The sequence below is a fragment of the Pygocentrus nattereri genome, chromosome 13 (genome assembly GCF_015220715.1).
Source record: "Pygocentrus nattereri isolate fPygNat1 chromosome 13, fPygNat1.pri, whole genome shotgun sequence".
NCBI classification, from domain to species: domain Eukaryota; kingdom Metazoa; phylum Chordata; class Actinopteri; order Characiformes; family Serrasalmidae; genus Pygocentrus; species Pygocentrus nattereri.
This window is the reverse complement of record NC_051223.1, coordinates 5,867,779-5,889,728: the sequence shown is the minus strand read 5'-3', so window position 1 is coordinate 5,889,728 and position 21,950 is coordinate 5,867,779. Positions and strand designations below refer to the sequence as shown.

Here is a 21,950-nt window from a genome sequence, read left to right as displayed (position 1 = left end):
TATTTCTGCCAAAGTTAAATGGACAATCCTTTGCCTGGAAACTTGGCTAGTGACAGTGTTTCAGTTAAGGTATTGTTGAAGGTAAGCTTTAAGTTGAAATACAGCTGTAACAGACGTGTTTCTACATGTATCCCTATCACTTGCATTGTCCAAACCCCCCCCCCCAGTCAAATGATCAAGTGTCTAATGGTCAAGAAGTAGATTTTAAAAAGAAAATGATACCTAAGAAAATAAATTGAATTGGTGGGAAGGATGTACTTTGGGGTTTTCACTTTATCCATAATACATTGAAATGACATTAAACCAAGATAATACAGTGGTTATTGTAACTTTTTAACAGAGAAAAATCTCACATTTGTGGGTTTCCTTGGTCTCTTGTTCAACCATCTTGCCAGTTTTCCTTTTTTTTTCATAACACACTGTTTGGAGTGTGCCTCTGCCATGTAGCCCTAACACTAACACTTCGCCTTACCCTTCTATTCCAACAACAATCAGGACGTCCTACCCCCTAGGCATTAATGTGCAAAACAGAGGGGTAAGGGCTAAGTGGAAAGGGCGAGGGGTGAAATGGGATTGGGCCAAAATTGATGTCCGATGTACCTTTGTGCTCTTGAGTGTGTGTAGATTCTATTGTTACCTAAGAACGAATCCCGAATAACAGAAAACTGTTGAATGTCAGAATCTTCAGGAAAATTGCATAAGTGGGTTTTTGTAAGCTGTTATGTGTGACCCTCAGGTGGGCCGAGAAACTGGACGCTTTAACGGCCACAGCGACACAGGACCCCGAAGGTTTCCTTGGTCACCCGGTCAACGCCTTCAAACTGATGAAGAGGCTGAACACAGAGTGGGGCGAGGTGGAGAACCTGGTGCTCAGGGACATGTCTGATGGTCAGTGCTGCCGATCTTCTCTGCATGACTCCTTCAAGTTTCTGTCAAGGTCTTGACGGATGAATTTAAACTTTAGACTAACCTGAACTACAGTTGACCTTCTGTAGGTTACGATCGATGCTCCGTCGTAATTTGTGTCCAGGAAACTGTGTGACTATAAGTGACAGTTGAACTTCACTCAGGTTTCATCTCCAACCTGACCATCCAGCGGCAGCACTTCCCCAACGACGAGGACCAGACGGGAGCAGCCAAGGCGCTGCTCAGGCTGCAGGACACCTACAAGCTGGACACACAGACCATCTCCACTGGTGACCTGCCTGGTAAGTCTAGTATATACAGTGCTGGACATTAAAAGCTGTTTTTCCAGACAAAGAAAGCATTTATCTTCTCAGAAAAACCCCAATACTGCACCCATAAGAAAGATGGTGCTTCAAGGGTTCTTTAGTAAAGAAAGTGATTCTGTATAGAACCATAAACACTCAAAGAACCCTTTGCATGATTGAAGGGTTCTTTTTACCTGTTCCAAAGTAAATCTGGAAAAAAAATATTGTGCAAAATAGTCAAATCAAAACGGAACAATACATAAATAAACATTTGGCAGGTTTTTTTTCTTCTGTTCCACCTTGAATGGAGCAGCAGTTACATTCTGGCACCTGTACAGACACTTTTATGTAACTGCTGCACCATTTAAGATGGAACGGGTAATAAGGCGAATAAGAGCGCTGCTGGAATTTGGAACATGTTGCAGTCATTCACGCCTCAGGACCAGCTGCTACACGGCTTGTTGCAAGACTCATCTGATACAACTGACCAAGTCAGGCAACTCCTTACCCATGCCTAATCAGTCGTGTCCACCTTACTACATCAGGTGCAACAGACTAGACCAGAGCTTGGCAGTGTGTGGCTCTTTTACTGACCTGTTGCGGCTCCACAGCAACATTGGCTTAACTGCTAATTCACTCTTTAAACCTGAAGTCTGGCGCGCAGACTGCTGATCACCATAGCAAGCCAGACAACCTCGCATAGCTATTAGCTAACAAAAAGACAGAGTAGATCTGAGACAAATGTTGATCATTTGGAGACGAATGGAATTTGTGTTTATAATCACCCCAGCTGGTTTCCTGAAACGTTTAATCTGAAACAAGAATTCAGACCTTAAATGGTGCAGCAGTTACATTCTGGCCTCTCAGGCAGCATTTAAGGTGGAATGGGAAAATTTGCACAAGAAGCTGCGAATGAGAAGGGACTTCAGCCTCATAGAAAGTCAAACGTTGAGAGACATTTTACAAGAAACGGTTCTACTTTTGGAAAAGGTTCCTGCTGGAGATGTGAGAAAAGCTATAGCTGAGTTAAAGCTTAAAGCAGAGCAAAACAAGTATGCATTTTTGACAAAATGGCTCTACTTAACATTTGGGTTGCGACCCCTGGACAAGTGGTCTAGTTTTCATTTTGATTTGAAATGTGACAATCGATTGAGGATTGAAAGGAATAGAAGTAGAAGGTTGGTGTTTCAAATAAAGTGGCCAGTGAGTGGAAGTACAAGGTAGGTGTTTCTAATAAAGGGACAGTATGTTTATTGCAAGGCTAATCAAGATAGCCTGATAACTGTAACACGTCTAGGTAGGGCTGTTTTAATCAGGTATGGTTGTAAAAGTGTGTGTGCTGTTTCAGGCATTTCCTCAGAGCTGCCCTATAAGAGCTCTCTAACAGTGGAAGACTGTTTTGAGCTGGGGAAGATCGCATACTCAGAAGCAGATTACTACCACACGGAGCTATGGATGGCGCAGGCTCTCCGACAGTTGGATGAAGGAGAGGAATCCAGCATTGACACAGTGACTGTACTGGACTACCTCAGCTACTCCATCTACCAGCAGGGTGAACTGGAGAGAGCACTGGAATACACTAAGAGACTTCTGTCTCTGGGTAAGTTCTAGACAATAAAAAGGCCGACCCTACATCTTTCTTGTCATATTCCCCTCTGTCCCTTTATGACATTTTTATGGGTTTATAATTCACATTGCTTACAACTTCAGCATTGATGGGCAGGGCTAATCTGCTTTTTTCCTGTAAATAATGCAAACAATGTTATGTACAGGCTGTGTTTGCAGCTTAGTTTCTATACATGGACATTTAGTTTATATTTAGAAACTCTTATTTAATCAAAAAATATATAAAAATAGTGAAACCAAGCAGCTGTTATTTTAGTAATGCTCATGCTCAGTGGCCAGTTTGTCAGAACTTGGCCTGCAGTGTTTGAGGAAACTAGAATATTTTTTAACAACACCGCTGTTACACTTGAACACTAGTTTATCTAAAATTATACAACAGTGAGTTCCAGCCACGCAAGCTGATTGGTTGAGAAGCGTTCTGACCGCGCTGTTATTTCACCATAACATCACAGGTTTTTCACAACCACTGTAAACACTCCGCTGAGACGCCGTTGCTAAGCAACGGCTTTGACAGCTGTAGGAGCCATTTGAACGTTTTCACTTCTTACTTTGCGCAGAAACAGTAGATGGATAATTTTAAGATCAAATTTGACCGACAGTCGATTTGGTCAGACTCTGAAGATCAGACCACACTAAATTCCCAAACTGTCAGTCTGTGTGGAGCTGGAGGACGAACTGCCAGCTGTGTAGCGAGTGGGTGGAGCTCGTTACTCTGACATAGCAACAAGCTGCATGTTAAGGAACTATAATCTGGCTGAAGGAACTGCGAACATTAAAACATATTAAACGCCGCGTTCATGGCCCAATTTATTTATTTATTTATTACTTTATTTATTTAACTGTTGTATAAAAGCAGTAGAACACTCAAAGTTGTGTGCTATCGTGATTAACATCATGGCTGTGATGATCTATGGCGACAAAATCACAGCCGTGATGTTATTTCGCGACAACACACTCCCTCTCGTGTTCTGTTGCTTAATTCTAATTCATACTGTACAGATCCAGATCATCAGAGAGCCAACGGCAACCTGAAGTACTTTGAGTACCAGCTGGCCAAGCAGAGGAAAGTAGAGAGGGAGCAGAAAGTAAAGGAGGAGAAAAAAGAGAGAGAGAAGAGGGAGGTGGACAAAAAGAAGAATTTCCTTCCAGAGAAGAGGAAGTACGAGCAGCTTTGCAGGGGAGAAGGGATCAAACTGGTGAGAACTCACTGTGTTTATCTTCATTAGTTGATAAGTTGGTGCCAGTAATTACTGCAAAAATATTAATCCATCTGACCTTTTTCACTTCCTTACCCTAAACATGAACAGCTGAGGATACAACAAACAAGGAATATCTTAGCAACCAGTCAGCCACACCCTAGCAACCACTACAGATACCATAGCTACAGTTGGCAGCACCCTAGTAACTACCGGGGATAATATAGGATCTGCATAGTAACACCATAGCAACCACTTGGAACTCCATAGCAACTTGCTAACAACACCCTACCAAGCACCAAAGACACCACAGCAGAAGGAAGCAACCACCGAGGATAACATAAGAACAGCTTGACAACACCTGGAACACCTTAACCACCGGCAGAACACCTTAGGACTCACTCCGGATGCTTTACCAGCTACCTAGCAACTGCCAAAAATACCATAGCAATGGGTTCGCAACACCTTAGCAACCACCAAGGATGACATAGGAAAATTTTAGCAACACCCTAGCACCCATGTGGAATACCACACCAACCACCTAGCAACCACAAGGCATACAATTGCAAACACTTAGCGATACATTAGCAGTGCTACCAGCCACCTAACAACCCCCTATCAACCTGATAGGGGGTTGATAGTAATAACATGCCCAATTGCTTGCCATTTTTTTCTTCAGGAAACACACTTTTCTACTTTGTTCATGTTTTGGTTGTTGGTAAGATGCAATGATATCGATTTGACTCTTTTCTCTGAGCAATCAGGCCTACATTGTGAATGTAGCCTTGTTATTGCTGAGTGTTGAGTTGGCACAGAGACTGAGATGCCTTGGCACTGCCCGCTCTGCTGCTCCGCTGACAGGTGTGGACATAGCTCATTATGTTTATTCACTGGGTGGCAGCTCTTGTGTTTGAGTGTGTGCGTAACCCTGCTTTGTGGTTCACAATCACATCAAAGCAGGAAAAATTCAAAGACTCTGACCTGAATGACCTGAAGGAAATCTGTTAGACTAAACTCACTAGGCCCAGCTTTTGAATATCAACTGGCCTCCTTCATTCTGTCTTCATGTGGTGTCCAATTACCTATTATGTAATTTGAATAGCTGAGGTGATGTGTTATAACTAGCTCTAGTCTGGAACATTTAAGGTGGAATGGGAAATTTATCTAGCCAGCTACCGGGACATCAGCACTACTACGAGCGACCATAATACACTATATTTCCAGAAGTATTCACTCACCATCCAGTTGAGAGTTTCATGGCTGAGCAGCTACATCCAAGCCTTACATCACCATTGTGCCAAGTGTAAAATTTGGTTGAGGGGGGGGGGGGCATTATGGTGTGGGGTTGTTTTTCAGTTGGGCTCGGCCCCTTAGTTCCAGTTAAAGGAACTCTTAATCCAAGAGATTTTGGACAATTTCATGCTCCCAACTTTGTGGGAACATTTCAGGTGCGGCCCCTTCCTGTTCCAACATGACTGCACACCAGTGCACAAAGCAAGATCCATAAAGACATGGATGAGCGAGTTTGGCATGGAAGAACTTGATTGGCCTGCACAGAGTCCTGACCTCAACCCAACAGAACACGTTTGGGATAAATTAGAGCAGAGACTGTGAGCCAGGCCTTCTCGTCCAACATCAGCGTCTGACCTCACAAATGTGCTTCTGGAAGAATGGTCAAAAATTTCCATAACCACACTCCTAACGCTTGTGGAAAGCCTTCCCAGAAGAGTTGATGCTGTTGTAGCTGCAAAGGGTGGACGCCAATGGATTAAGAATGGGATCTCACTCAATTTCATATGCGTGTGTAGGCAGACAAACGAATACTTTTGGAAATATAGTGTATATTGAAATGACAAACTGAGGTAGTACAGTGGTTACTGTATTTTTTTTAACTGAGAAAATTCTCACATTTGTGGGTTTCTTTGGTCTCTTGCTGTTTTCTTTCCTTCAGTTGGAGGGTCATGTAGCCTTAATACTTCACCCTACTCCTCTATCTCAACAAAAATCAGGACGACCTACCCTCTTAGGCATGAACACACAAAATTAGAGGGTAGGGATAATTGATAAAATGGCCAAGTAGGGCAAGGGGTGAAATGGGATTGTGCCTAAATGTGTGCATCAAATACTGTACTGCAGTGTATATACTGCCCCCTGTCCTGAAGCATTGCAGGTACATTACTGTAGGGACTAATGTCAATGTCAATCATAATCATTGTTTGGAGTAGCTGTTGACTGAAACCAGCTGATGGGGCTATTGATATTGTTTAACTTACTGTATTGGTCTGTAGTTCTGAATCCCATTGTCCATCTAACCACACAGACCCCGCGCAGACAGAGCCGGCTCTTCTGTCGCCTCTTTGACAACAAAAGACACCCGTATTACCTGCTTGGCCCGGTGAAACAGGAGGACGAGTGGGACCGGCCACGCATCGTCCGCTACCACGACATCATCAACGAGAGAGAGATGGAGAAGGTGAAGGAACTGGCCAAGCCCAGGGTGAGTTCGGCAGCAGACCTGCTGCCTCTGCACATTATTATGAGGTACATCATTCAACATCAGTTGCAGCTGTCTGGAATTAGATTCAACTTCGTAATCTTCATGAGCCAATGCATTTTGATAAAATTAGGGAACCACAGAACTGAGAGAGGACAAACTATGCTAGACAAAGTACTTGATTATGGGCATATTGGAGCTGGATTAGTGTTGCCTGGGGAGGTGCTGTAATGTGAGTGATTGCTGATGAGAGCTGTGTAGGAATCCAGTACGAATCTACACTTTCTGTAGTTTTGTGGACGGGATTCATTTTCCATGGGGAGGTGGGTAACGCCAGTTTACAATAGAACGTGTGTAATGTTTATGACCCATTCGCACAGGATACGAAATCACAGTATACATGACAGAGATGGGAGTGGCTACTAGATTTACACATGACCTTCACTTTAAAAAGAGTAGAAAATATGTTGAAATGTTTAATTTAGCTGTTATTCTGTTACCTTAAGCCTAACAGTACTGCAAAATGCAGACTTACTTTGCTCCACTTTAAACTTTACCTCAGCCACTTTTCTCACATCTCTGGCAGGAAACTGTTTAACAAAAGTGGAATGTTTTCTTTTAAAATCTTGGTCAGCATTTGACTTTTCAAGGCCAAAGTCCACTCCTCATTCTGCAGGCTCTTGGTCATATTTTCCCCTTCCCATCTTAAATGGTTCCTGGGGCACCAATATGTAACTACTGCACCATTTGTGGAGTGGAAAGATTCGAACAAGAAGTTCTTTTTAGTGTTTGACAGTTTCTTGTTGGAGATTACATGTGTCAGGAAAGCAGCTGGAGTGATTATAAACGCAAGTAAATCCCTTCAGTCTCAGAATTGTCGATGTTCGTCTTAAATTTTTCTCTTCACTTTTCTGGTAGCTACTAGCTATGCAGGACTGTTGTCTGCATTGCTATGGTGACAGCTGTCTGCGCACCAGTCTTTAGGGTTAACAATGGGTGAATTAGAAGTTCTAAGTGAACTACAATGTTTAAGACCATTTATTGTTAAATCCGTGTTGAACGATCAGCAGAGCTTTATTTTATTTTTACCTACAAATCTAATTCTGCTGCGGAGCCGCAGCAGGGCAGCAAAAGAACCACATGTGGCTCCACAGCCGCATCAATTACACCACATAAAATAAAATTTTTTTCTGCAATTTTGAGTTGCACGTATGAGATAAATGAGGAAAATAATGTTACATATTTCTTGATTTTAGCCAAAGAGAACAAAAGTAAATGCTTCTTCAAGCCTCTATACTTTTCTACACATTTTCTACACAGTATGATAGCATTTTTATCATCACAGGATTAGGGTAATCTAAGATTATTTCTACGGCTCGTTTTGTGGAAGGTGAACAGCACCTGAATCTTTTTCTGCAGCTGGGGCAGTAAAAATGACTGATGTGGTACATTTGGGTAGGACTAATATCACTGAGAAACACCAGTTATATTTATGCTAACCATCTACTCATGGAAAACTAATCCCATCCGAGTAGGGCTTATAATAATTCACTCAACTCAGAGTTTCCTCAGTAACAGCAGTGATGGAGAATGGCACCTCCAGTTTGTTCTGTTTTTACAACCTGAAAACAAGGATAACATCTAATGGAGCATGGTTAGACCCAGCTCCTTACTTTTCAAGTTCATGACATGACTACTAATGACTAGTACGTGTTGGTACCAGCCCACACTAGCTATCTAGTCCACAGCTATCTAGTCTTGAATTCCTGCTAATGCCACTAATGCTTTTGAGGGAACACTCTTGGTTATTTGCGGTTAATGGGAACCCAGTGAATCCCTGAGCCCCCTGCACACGGTGAGCGGGGTGGGATGGTGTGAGTGCAGTGTGTAACTCATGTCCTCTCGGCCGGTTGGCTCCACAGCTGCGCCGAGCCACCATCTCCAACCCCATCACTGGTGTGCTGGAAACTGCCCACTATCGCATCAGCAAAAGGTAAGAAGCCTGCAGGCCTCCCCGCCACATCGTAGCACCGCAACTTCAGCAAGACCAGAGACAGCAAAGGGGATACCGCACACTCCTGTGGTTTGCCAGCTAAAACAAATGGGAAAGTTTTAGGAAAAGGCCAGTGTGGCTAACAGGACTTTACGAATGACATTACCGATTAAAGTTGCTATACCAGTTATCATCACCTCCTGCTTTCAGTGAAGAACAAAACTTGCCAGTTATCACATGAGTGAATAAAATGACAAATAAAAACTAGCCATGCTAGTTATCTAGTAATAGTTAGCTAATAAACCAACAAGCTGTTTCAGTTAGCATGCCATGCTAACAAGGAGTAAGAATGGAAAAACAGAAATATGAGCTTGTTCTCCTGATTAAAAAGGAATTCATAAAAAAAAAATCAATGTGATGTTTATCATTTTGTTCTAACGGTGCATGAAATCTAACTGCTAATCTCCTGTTAGCACAGAATGAACGACGTTAGCTACACACATTCATAAAAAGCTAACCTAGCTGTGCTAGTTCAAAAGCTAGTAATAAACATGGGCCAGTAACCATGTACCTAATAAAACTATAAATAAATAAAACTCGCTCAGGAAATTTACATAATCTTCATACTAACAACAAGAAGTGAACATATTAAAAGCTACTTGTGCCAGCCATTATAATCCAATGCTAACAGCCATTGCTGAGCTTCTTTTACTGTTAGCCAGGTTTGCTTTTGTGGGTAAACCCTATAATTTACATTTTACATTTACGGCATTTGGCTGACGCTCTTATCCAGAGCGACTTACAATTTGATCATTTTATACAAGTAGGTGAAGGTGGTGTTAGGAATCTTGCCCAAGGACTCTTATTGGTGTAGTGTAGGGTGCTTACCCACATGGGGGATTGAACCCTAGTCTACAGCGTAGAAGGCAGAGGTGTTAACCACTACACTGTACAAACCATATATATACTATAATGTGCTGCTAAACCAAAGTGGAGGTTCAGAAAGCTTCAAAATGTCATTGTTCATATTGCATAATCATCGTCAGTTCTAAAGAGCTATCAATACATATTTGAAAGGAGTGAGCTTGTTGTTCCTCTTGGTGTAGCTGGTCATGGTGAGGTTGCTGCTACAGCTTTTCTAACACAGGGGAGATGTGGTTAACACAGCTGGAGACCTTTACTCGTCATAACTGTAGATCTTACTGGGGTAACGGTGGAAATCAAGCAGGAGCTCAATGCGTTATGAACCTTTAATACGCTGTAATTTTATTTTGAGGACCCAGTACGATTTGGTGTAGGGAAATGTGGGAAACTTCAAGTAATTTCTCGAAATTTCAGCATAATTCAGCCACTGAGATGCGAGTCCGAGTGGTTTGAGTGGTTAGATTTGCTTACAGTGGTACTGATAGACCCAGGGGTCATTTATTTACCATCCAGCATACCCAGTGAACGTACATGTTTTTTCAAGGTTTACATTGGAGATGGTAAAGTAGTGATAAACCTGGAAAAAAATGTTTTCTTTAGGGACTATTTTGCCTCACGACACATGACATGTGCCCTTCCACCTTACATTTATGTTTTTAAAAAAAATAATCATAACTGTTTCATGTAATAACTTTCTGTGAGGGAGGTGGATGTCTGGTTCCTATCACCACCACTGTGAACAATTCTGACCAAGTTTCTCTACGCTGCAAAAAATAGTATGTCATCAAGTGAAAGTGTTAAATTTAGCTGATATATCCAGTATTTCTCCTGTCGAGATTGTTATATGATTATTTTAAGAGTATTAAACTTATATCCGTACATTTTTACCCTTTTTAAGGAATTTTGTTAAGTAAAATGATCTCACTGTATTGGCAGATAATTTGTCTTGCTTTAAGAAATGTGCTTAAAACCAGCTAAATTATCTGCCAGTATAGTGAGATCATTTTTGCTTAATAAAATGACTTAATACAGGTAAATAATAAGCTAAATAATCTTATAATCAGTGACAACCCTGTCATAATAAGAAATTAAGCTTATTTCACTTGACGAGATGCTATTTTTTGCAGTGTAGAATGGAGTTTCACGCCAAGCCACTCCAAATGATTTTGTGAATATCTTAACCTTTTAATTAGGCAGAAATTTAGAAAAATCAGTGGACTTCCCCTTTCATAATGGGCATGGAATTAGCAAGCAGTGACGTACTGTCTCTTCTCTTCTTTCTGTCTATCTTTATTCGCTGTCTTTCTCTCTGTATCCTTCTTTTCCTTGCTTGCTCTCTCTCTCTCTATCTCTCTCTCGCTCTCTCTTCTAATCTGTGCCTCCCCTTTAGCTCAGGAGAGCCACCGTGCATGACCCCCAAACAGGGAAACTCACCACAGCCCAGTACAGAGTCTCCAAGAGGTAAGGGGCTAACGGTGAAGGCTTTAAGGTCAGGTGTGTGTCCGTTGTGGCTGCTGTCTTTACGCTAAAATACCTTTTAAAGGGCCCATGTCCTACATTTTTCTTCAAGGCCCCTTTCACATGTTTACACACATTTTTTCCAATCTCTATTTATACGGACTGTGTTTGGTACTGCACCTGTAAGACTTCCATATGTAAATGAGCTCTGTTCTGATTGGCTATGCTGTACCGCACGCCATTCAATAAGCAGTCCGGGCTGAAAAACGTCAGTGTGAATAAGCGAAACTGCTGTATAAAGAATAGGTGGACATATGCGTTGATAGATGCAAAAGTTTGTGTGCCCTCGGTCAAATTTGAAACTTTGTTGATTTTCTAAGCGAAAATAAATTCCTCTACAGAGAGCGCACTACATGTTTTAACGTACAGTTACTGTTTATTTATTGAGCTTAACATTTTGGAAAAAATCTGAAACAAAGTGTAGCTTGTGCAAAAGTTGTGGCACATTTTTATATTTTGTTCTTTAACTTTTTTTGCTCGTGGGTATATTTTGGTTTGTACATGTGATTTTACGTGACCCAATCGTGAGGCAAATTATTCAGTAACTGCGTGAAATACATGTACATTTTATTTATTTCTTTATTTTTAGGTAAACGCTCCCCTCAAATCAACAGAATGTGTTTTATGATCTACACATATTACTGTATGCTTACAATTTACTGCTATTAAATAAAAATCATTTTTACAGAGCAGATCGCTGAAGAGACGCTGTCTGTTTGTAGTTTAGAGCCCAGATTTGGGGAAAAACGGGTCGACTTTCAGTAGAAAAACAAACTGAGTTCAGCTTCTTTTATTATAAGGGTTTAAAATGACATCACCGTCTATTAGACTGGAGAGAAGAGTTACAGCCTCATACGACGCCCAGCTTCTGAACGGAGCTTATGAAATATGAAAGTTATGAAGAACACGACGAAATGCGTTTTGGAACCACCGGTGGTTCCAAAAAACAAAGTTTAAAAGGTTAAACTAAGCAAATAAGTAGAAATTGTGCTCTAAAATTAGCAGAAAAAATCCACATACAAATGTGTTCTTCGTACATGCGATTCTGCATTGGTTTTTGTGACATCACAAAAACAGTAAAGTGAAAGAGTTGTTTTTGCAGCTTAGAGTGGACAAAGGTGGACCGAGGAGTGTGTATATGTTTTGAAAGGGTTTAAATACGACATTGAACCCTTTTATTTAAAAAAAAGAGAAAATTTGGTTTTCCAAGTCGTGGGCCCTTTAATAGTCAGGTTAAAGAACAAATCTCCTATAAAAGTCTTTCTGTATTGGACACTTACCTGCATCCAGACGATGTCACACAAAGGTGTTGAGCTGTCTGGAGGTTGAAAGGTGGCAGAACTGGTCTCAGATTCCTTCTCATCTGCTTTCTGCCTGTGCCAACCCAAATGTTAAGAAGAGCCATTTTGTCCCTTTCAGCAAAAATCAAACCACTTTGGGAGCCAAACATTTTATGCCCATCTTACCATCTTGACTGTAAATATGTCTGTATTTGTAGGTGTACTAGTACAGACTAAAATATAAACAAAAACACAGACTTACTTTGCTCTGCAAAGTTTAAGCTGTTGCTCAGCTATAGCCACTTTTCTTACATCTCCGGTAGGAAACTTTCCCAAAAGTCTGCGTCTTTCAAGCGTTTTAAGACCATTTATTGATAAAACTGTTAAAACGAAGGACGATTAGTTTATCTTTACCTAAAAAATCTAATCCTTTTGTGGAGCCACGGCAGGGCAGCAAAAGGGCCGCATTCGGGCCCCATGTTGCCGACCCCTGGTCTGTCCGCACACAGAGGGCAAGCAGCGGACCTCTTTAAACCCTCACGTCCTCTGACATGCTATGTTTTCCATCTCCTCAGACCAAGGCTATGTATGTGTCTGGTTTAGTCCTTGTTTTTATTCGTGTGCCTGTTGATGACAATGACTTTCATTGTGGTCTTGGAGTTTGTCAGTTTTCCAAGCATAAAAAGGACTGTAAGGCATTTAGTCGTGACTTTCAATACTGCACCATGCAGAACAGCCACATTTATAACTTAAAGCAAGCAGGAATGGAAGCTGTAATAAAGGCAACGGGTGGACACATGAAATATTAAAAAAATGTGTATTACATTTAGTTCTTCAACTGTCAAACATGTTTCCAGCTTTTTTCCTGACCCTGAAAAGTGTGTAGCTTAACCACTTTGACTGGGAATGAACAAAAGGGTGGTCTCCTATTTCTGTACTTGTATTTAGGACACGACTGTCGTAAGTGGCCCACTGTGAGTGAAAACGAGCTCTGTGTTTTTCAGTGATGAGTTCAGTGCTGGCTTGTGTATTAGACGGGCGGCTGTTTTTTGGGGGGTTTTTTTGGAGACAGTAATTGACCACCTGTTAGTTTCACATTCCTTGGCTTTGAATTGTATGGTGTGGATGCCCCCTAGTGGTCACAGTCACACTGGCATAAACAGTAATGCACTGTAGACAGAGAGACAGACAAATAGATAAATAGACAGACAAATAAATAAATAGACAGAGACAGATAGATGTATGTATATCTTAATTGTGAAGGTCACACAGCTGCACATGAGCCGAAGGTCACCATGCCCAGTGCCAATGATGGGCTAGAGGGGTATAAAGCCCACCAGAGTGATGGAGCTCCATTCAATACCTTTGGGATGAGTTGGAGTGATCCAGAACTGACCATCCAACATCAGTTACCTGGCCTCACTAATGCTCAATCAAATCCTCACAGCAATGTTCAACATGCTGTCTAAAGCCTTCCCAGAAGAGCAGAGGCTGTTACTGCAGCAAAGCAGGACAAACTCCCTGTTAATTCCCTGAAGTTGCTGCTTATTCAAACTTTCTGTTCCACCTTAAATAGTGCAGCAGTAACATGTTGGTGCCTGTACAAGCGTCGGAATGTAACTACTCAAATTTAAGGTGGAACGAAACATGCAAGTAAGAAGCCAACGTCACCATTTGGAAGAAAAAATGAGTAGTGATTCATTCGTGCTGGCCAGTGTCCACTCTCTGTATCTGCTGTATCACTGTCTGGCCTCAGACGCTGGTCTACGTAATCGTTTCCAGCTCTGTGTGCATAAACACATCTAGGCTGCCGTTGGCTTTCGTTTCAAAGGAGCTGTTTATAGTTGTGTAAACTGGTAGATGTGGTTTTTGTTCTAGGCTGGTAGATATTTTCTCGTTGTTGTGGTCAGACAGCAGCTGTGCATTTAGTGTCCAGTGAACGCCCTGTCCTAATAAGGGACAAACCAAAAACAGCTGCAGATCAGCCATTCCAGAAATGACCTCATTCACAAACAAATGGAAAAACAAGGGCTTTTAAAACGAATCAAATTTACATGAATGTAGCTGAGCAGCCAAAACACATTTGGTGTCTGAAGTTTGGTTCCTTAGTTTTGACCTGCAGCTATAAGGCTAATGTAGCTAACAAGCTATGAATGCTAATACTCCACCAGTTAGTGCTACCTAAAGGCCTAAATCATCACTTACTTGCCCCCTCAGACTGTGTGGGGTTGTTCAATATTCTCCATTAGACTGGCTTATATGGCTTCTGACGCTGTATGACACACTGTCTTCTATAAACATGGACAAAAGTACATTAGCATTGCTAAAACAGTAGCGCTGGGTACTTTTTATTCCTATACTTCTGCTCTCTTGAAGCACTTTTGAGCTGAGAGGAAAATCATCCTTTTTTGGTCTATATCCTACACTTGTCTTTATTTTCCACCTCAGGCCCATTTAAAGCATGTGTCCTTTTATGTACAAAAAGGTCATCATTTTTACATTAACACTTTCCAGACACTTTCTTTATCCCCTTTAAAGAGGCTTGTTACTGTTCCTTTAAGACTGATGTATGGAAATCGCTCTGTTCTGATTGGCTGTTCTGTATTGTACGTCATTGAAAAAAGTGTGAATGGGCTGGGCTAAAAATCTGCAGGCTGAATCAGTGGATGTGTGTAAAATGAGTTGGTTCTTGTGACATCACAAAAACAATGAATTCAAAATGGACTGTTTTTGCAGCCGAGTTTCCACATGTGGTCTGTATGGAATTGAGTGAACAGTAAGGTTTGAAACTTGAACAGTGTTTTAATATGTAAGCAAAATTCAGGGTCTTTTTTTCTCTTTTTTTTCCTTTTTTAATAAGAAGTTAGGAATATTCAGTTTTCCATGATATGGGCCCTTTAAGAAGTGTGTGTGTGTGTGTGTGTGTGTGTGTGTGTGTGTGTGTGTGTGTGTGTGTGTGTGTGTGTGTAAAAAAAAAAAAAAATGTTATATATATATATATATATATATATATATATATATATGTGTGTGTGTGTGTGTGTGTGTGTGTGTGTGTGTGTGTGTGTGTGTATATATATATATACATATATATGTGTGTGTGTTTGTGCATACCACTTATTGGTCCGTTATGTCCTTGTTTCTGCGCTCATTGTCCATTTTATCAGCTCCAATTACTGTATAGGTGCACTTTGTTGTTCTAGTTACAGACTGTAGTCCATCTGTTTCTCTCATACTTTGTGAGCCCCCTTTTACCCTGTTCTTCAGTGGTCAGGACCCCCACGGACCCTCACAGAGCAGATACTATTTGGGTGGTGGATCATTCTCAGCACTGCAGTAACACTGAGGTGGTGGTGGTGTGCTGGCGTGTGTTGCGCTGGAGTTTTTAAACACCTCAGTGTCGCTGCTGGACTGAGAATAGTCCGCCAACCAAAAACATCCAGCCAACAGTGTCCTGTGGGCAGCGTCCTATGACCACTAATGAAGGAGTAGAAGTTGACAAACACAAATTGTGCAGGAGCAGACGAGCTGTCGTCTCTTGACTTTACATCTACAAGGTGGACTGACGAGGTAGGAGTGGACAGTGAGGGGACACAGTGTTTAAAAACTCCAGCAGCACTGCTGTGTCTGGTCCACTCAGACCAGCACAACACACACTAACACACCACCACCACATCAGTGTTACTGTAGTGCTGAGAATGATCCACCACCCAAATAGTACCTGCTCTGTGAGGGTTCATGGGGGTCCTGACCACTGAAGAACAGGGTAAAAGGGGGCTCACAAAGTATGAGAGAAACAGATGGACTACAGTCTGTAACTCTAGAACTACAAAGTGTGTCTATATATATATATAAAAAATGCTGTTTTTCCATTTCATCATCAGAGTCACCTGCTTCATTTCTCACTCTGTTCCCCAAAAAACCTCTGGAGAGTCTGTTGAGGGAGACGTGCTAACACTGCTAACAGTGAACGGAAACTAGCATGGTGCTAATGGACTCATGCTAGCTAGCTAATCCCTGTTAGCTTTTCACTCCTGTTTAGCCACATTAGCATTTCGGAATGTATTCCTGAAGTCCTCGTTCATTATTCTCAGTAACCGTCCACTGCATGTGTCCATTTCTACTCACCTCTCGAGTCTGCCAGCTGCACGCTAACCACAGTTTTACATTTTAGAGCGTTTTCACTGCAAACCGAAGAGAAAATGTGATTGTTTTCTGCTCACAGTGCTTGGTTAGCAGCCTACGAGCATCCAGTGGTGGACCGCATTAATCAGAGAATCCAGGACCTCACAGGCCTCGACGTCACCACAGCAGAGGAGCTGCAGGTGAGGCTCTGAAGAGAGTGGAGTGGATACTCGTCAGGGCTGCGATACTTTAAGAAATGTTCAAGATGCACATGTTTTATTTTGTCAGACAGAATCAGTTAGAAAAGAACCCGCTGTGCTTCCAGCTACCAGCGAAAACTGATTTTGATTTCATATTTTGCTTGTTGTGTCGCACTAAATCCAGTTAACCAAGACTGATCTCGCTCTTTTTATAATGAGACGAGTGCCGACAAGCATCACGATAACGATATGTACTGCCGTATCGCCCAGCCCAGTGAAATATTCAATAAAATTAGCTTTGTTTAGCAACGTAAGTTTGTGACAATGGTAAAAGCATTTGAATAATCAGTCATTTTAAATCAGAAGTGGATAGAATGTGATGCTCTCGCTCTCTCTCTCTCTCTCTCTCTCTCTCTCTCTCTCTCTCTCTCTCTCTCTCTCTCTCTCTCTCTCTCTCTCTCTCTCTCTCTCTCTCTCTCTCTCTCTCTATCTCTCCCGCTGTCTGTCACCCTCTCTCTCCAGGTAGCTAATTATGGTGTAGGAGGCCAGTATGAACCTCATTTTGACTTTGGACGGGTAAATAAAGCTTTCACCTCTTCAGTACTGATAGCAGACGAAGCTCACTGTACTGATCTATATGAATCTCTGTGCTGATCTCTGTGGCAGTGTCTGTGATGATGTCCATATTCACATCTCTGCTCATCTCTCTGCTGATATCTGTGCTGATCCCTACACTTGTGTCTGTTCTGATCTCTCTGCTGATCTCAGTACTCATATTTTCGCTAATCTCTGTGCTAATATCTGGGCTGATCCCTATACACATATCTGTACTGATCTCTGAGCTGATACCTCTGCTGATCTCTGTGCTAATCTCAGTACTCATATCTCTGCTGGTCTCTGCACTAACATCTGTACTGATCTCAGTACTCTGTGCTCATATCTGTACTGATCTCAATACTCATATCTCTGCTCATGTTTGTGCTGATCTCTGTGGTAATATCTGTACTGATCTCCATACTCTGCGCTCTGATCTGTGCTGATCTCCGCTCATATCTCTGCGCTCATATCTGTACATGTTTGCATTGATCTCTTTGCTCATCTCTCTCTTGATCTCTGTGTTGATCTTTTTTTTTTATGACGTATGGCAGAAAGACGAGCCGGATGCCTTTAAAGAGTTGGGCACAGGAAACCGCATTGCCACCTGGCTCTTCTACGTGAGTCATTATAAAACCGGGAAATTGTGTGCATGTCTTCCTCGTCCAAAAATGTCTTTTTACTACAGATGTAGTAAAAGTCCTTTCTTTGCTCACAGTACAGATCTGACTACTTTGATATCTTTAATGTAGCAGAGTCTCATATTTGTACATCTCACTACTCATGGTTAAAATCTGCCCAGTGTTGCCACTTTGGATCAGCCTGGCATTTTATGCTACCAGTTAAAAAATAATTATCAATATTGTTTTTCTTTTCTTACCTTTTAGTTTTTAACTGTAAAACATAGTATTAAAGTGAAATAACTATATTAGTATGGGTTATATGTTCCTCCTGTGTTGTAGATGAGCGATGTGGCAGCAGGGGGCGCCACAGTCTTCCCTGAAGCAGGAGCAGCAGTAAAGCCAATGAAGGTACAGCATGGTTGTGATCTTTATGGTGAATGGGGTCACACAGGGGTGGCAGGATTGAATACTGGTAATGCTGGTGGCCACTGCTTGTTCTGACTGTATGTGCGCTGCCGTGTGTGTTGTGCAGGGCACAGCAGTGTTCTGGTATAATCTGTTCCCCAGTGGAGAGGGGGACTACAGCACGAGGCACGCCGCCTGTCCAGTACTGGTGGGGAACAAGTGGGGTAAGTCAGTTAATCAGGCTGGTGCCCCCTGTACATGACATTTTCTCCCAGTATAAATACAGGTGATTCAAAAAGATTCATCCAATTTCAAACTGATTCATTTCACTTGTAAATCATCACAGAACAATGCAGTAAGCTGTAAATGGTTTAAATGAGCATAAAGTTGATGTAATTTTACAAGTGCTCAATATGAACCTCCTCCCGCTGTACGGACAACATCAGTCAAATTCATCCCATACTGGATTGAGCATGTTGGGTGTTGCTGCACTCACGGCTCTGTCAGTGCGATTTCGGAGATCATCCAGTGTTGTGGAACCAACGCCGAATGCTCGGAACTGTTAGAGGAAAATCACGCTGCACAGTTATGACAGATTCACTCTTATTGAAGTGGAGAACGCAGAGCGCTTTCTGCTCAGGGGTCTCATCTCCTCCCAGACTGAAGGGAGCCGTCTTCCGGGAAGCAGTCAGAGGCTCTTTCAGTTGGATTGTGATTGGTTCCTAGGCAGCTCACAGTTGTAAAAATATGGTGCTTTGAAATCGGATGAATCTTTTTGAACCACCCTGTATATAAAAGTACATTTTTTACTGTTCCTTTTACTTTTTTTACACATCACATGGCGAGGCCCCAAAGTGTGTGTATAATTGAATAGTCAAAACACAAATGCAAATAAGAAAAACTAATGTAGAGTTGATTGATTTCATATAAAACAATAAAATATAATTGTCATGTTTCACAAAAAGGACCCCCACACAAATCATAAATTATCAGTGATATCGCTGCTGTTGGGTGGTGGTGATAATAATAATAATAATAATAATAATAATAATAATAATAAATTTATTTATTTAAAAGAGCACTTTTCATGTCAGTGGCAGCTTAAAATGCTTTACCAACAGCTGATAGCTTAACAGTAATAGAAGAAACTAAGTGTTGGTTCAAAATCAAAGTAATTGGTGAGCTAATCTTTCATACAGACCATCTAGGGGCAGTTTTATTAGACCTAGCTTAAGCCTTTGCTTAGACTAAAACCTCTAACCACTTAGAGCACTCCACAAGTAGTGTGGTATCTCATATCTCTTAATATCCAGTTATTTTTAGCTTTAACACACGTAAAAACAGCCGCTTAACACCAGAGACCGAAGCACATGGGAGCAGTTCTTTTTTTGACCAGCGATGCACTGTTTAAATCCTTTCACCCCCCAACAATGATGTTCTGTCAAATGAAAATCCTTTAAATCTGCTCAGTGGATGTTCTGTTTCTGACTTCATGGAATGCGTATAATGATATTATGAGAATAAACTTAATTCTAGGCAATTTTCCCTGTTGTAAGTAGTGCAATGCAGCCTTATTTAACTGGCAGATACCATCAAAATGCCAGTGGATTAAAGTCACTGGACTTTGATTTTCTCTTGTGTTTCTGCTCCAGTTTCAAATAAATGGATCCACGAGAGAGGCCAGGAGTTCCGAAGGCCCTGCGGCCTGCTGCCGTCAGACTGACCCCTCCTGCGTCGTCCCCTTCTCTCCCTCGTTTGCGTGTGACTCTGTGGACTGAGAGCTTTGAGACGTTCCCGATTTCCCCCACCAAATGCACACCAACTGCTGCGTTGGCCTTCAGCAGCCGACGCGTCTGCCTTTAAATCAGTTTTGTTTTCATTTGAGATGAATGTCAGTATGTCTGAATTGTGTTGATGCCTTTAGTGCCTTTTGTCATTTCACACACGAGCAGCTTGTGCCTCTTTACATCACTCCATCCTGCATGGGGCCTTAAAGTTACACTCCAGCATCCATCAGCACCATCGCTGTCCAACATATCTGTAGTGTACGGTCAGTTACCACAGACAATCACCTCTCCAAGAGTCCGTCTCATAGAAAAAGACAGAAAATCTGATGACTCCAAACTCACTTATAGTACAAGCCGATGGGCAGATGCTGAATTTAATAAACATTTATGTGAAACGTGTATTTTTGTCTCATGAATTCTTCAGGAGGTACGAGGTTCATAAGTTTGGAGACTGGAATGTGAAAGAAATCAGAGTAAGAGTTCACATGCACTGAGAAATCTGAATACTGAGCTAGTTTCTAGATCAGAGTATGCTGTTTACATGACCATACATGAATAATCGGATAACTGCAGGCATCCAATCGGATTATCGAGTGCATGTAAACACTCATTGTTTAAATAATATACAACCAAATTTGACGGTTCAAATACTGATTGTTAATTGGTTTCAAACTATTTGATGAAATGGAGCTGTAGATGATTAAGTTTTTTATGCGGAATACCTCGAATTTGAAAACTAGTGAATTCTCGCTGATCAAATAGCTGTTCGTGGGTATTTTATGGCAGAAAATTTGTGCAAACAGATAAGGTTTTTGATTTAATAACTGTTTTCTTTGGTCATGTCATATTTTCTCAGTGTTCTCAACATACTTTAAATTTGTGGGTAAACTATTTTTGTTGGCTTTTAACATCTCAAGTCATACAAGTTATAGTTGATTAAAAAAAAGTGATTCTAAACTTTTGTATATTCGTAAATTAAGCTGTATTCTGTATAATTAGTTTATTCAGAGATGGGAATAGTTTTCCAGAGGAAAGAATTTGTGTTCATTTGTTACCAGTGTAGAGATGTGGGTGGAGTTTTCCCTATTAAACCCTTAGGAAAACTTACTGTAAAACTGGTTAAAGAACAGCTTTCTCCTAGTCTGTTTCATGACTTCTAAAAGTCAAAAGTTTAAAAGTTTCAATGTTTCGATTTTGTGATATGTAGTCAACCATTTATTTCCAATATTCAGCAACTGCCCATTGGCTTCCAAGTGATTTTAGCATCAACAGGCTTTGTGCTTTCCTAATGCTTAGAAAACTAAATGCTGCGCAATTAAAGCTCATAACTCAATTTCCCAACTCCAACTAGGAAAAATAGCAAAGAAAACGCCCCCTCACCTGGAAATTCCCACTCGGAAAGTCAGAATGGAGTTTTCAACTCGGCATGGCTGCTCACAACTTTGACATTGACAATAAATTTGACAATAAATATTTTCTACTTTTAAATGAATTTGCTTTAGATTTGCCGACATACAGAAACGGTAATCGGTTAAATTTATAACACTGAAAGAGACCTACATTTATAACACTGGGAATTTCTGACCTCCGACTAAGAAAAAAACAACTTCTCCAACTGGGAATTCCTACTCAGAAAGTCAGGAAGATGCTTTCAACGTTAGATTTCATATCAACACCACCACCAGTAATAAAGTAGCTCTACTTTTAAATGAGCTTGTAGTAGTATTTTCTCATACAGACACAGTAGGCGGTTAAATCCATGAAATTCGTTGATTTGAGAAGGTAGAAACATCATGAACGCTGAGGTTATGGCTCATGTTACCAGCGCTGGCAGCTAACGTGTTGCTAACAGTACTCATTTGGAGGCCTCCATTTTTTTCCCGCACTTTGTAACCAGAACAAGGTCGAAAATGGCGTATTTCCAAGCTCTTGCTGTCCACTTAACTCTGAAGTGGGAAGTCTAAGTCCAAGCCTGCA

At 41.3% G+C, this 21,950-nt stretch overlaps 1 protein-coding gene across 3 annotated transcripts in view; it reads left to right on the top strand.

Moving 5' to 3' along the window:
* The window catches only part of p4ha1a (prolyl 4-hydroxylase, alpha polypeptide I a), a 34,284-nt gene extending 12,602 nt beyond the window's left edge, over nucleotides 1-21,682 (top strand). Inside the window, exons 4-16 of one of the 3 annotated variants that reach the window (XM_037544052.1) lie at nucleotides 737-888; nucleotides 1,071-1,208; nucleotides 2,560-2,811; nucleotides 3,837-4,033; nucleotides 6,354-6,530; nucleotides 8,450-8,520; nucleotides 10,840-10,905; nucleotides 16,465-16,564; nucleotides 17,087-17,140; nucleotides 17,713-17,778; nucleotides 18,121-18,189; nucleotides 18,314-18,410; nucleotides 19,839-21,682. In XM_037544052.1, the coding sequence (XP_037399949.1) occupies nucleotides 737-888; nucleotides 1,071-1,208; nucleotides 2,560-2,811; nucleotides 3,837-4,033; nucleotides 6,354-6,530; nucleotides 8,450-8,520; nucleotides 10,840-10,905; nucleotides 16,465-16,564; nucleotides 17,087-17,140; nucleotides 17,713-17,778; nucleotides 18,121-18,189; nucleotides 18,314-18,410; nucleotides 19,839-19,909 (1,510 nt within the window). In that variant the 3' untranslated portion in view covers nucleotides 19,910-21,682. Of the gene's footprint in view, nucleotides 1-736; nucleotides 889-1,070; nucleotides 1,209-2,559; nucleotides 2,812-3,836; nucleotides 4,034-6,353; nucleotides 6,531-8,449; nucleotides 8,521-10,834; nucleotides 10,906-16,464; nucleotides 16,565-17,086; nucleotides 17,141-17,712; nucleotides 17,779-18,120; nucleotides 18,190-18,313; nucleotides 18,411-19,838 lie in introns of all 3 variants that reach the window. The other 2 variants (XM_017710583.2, XM_017710582.2) reach the window with 2 other exon arrangements.
* Nucleotides 21,683-21,950: the final 268 nt, after the last annotated feature.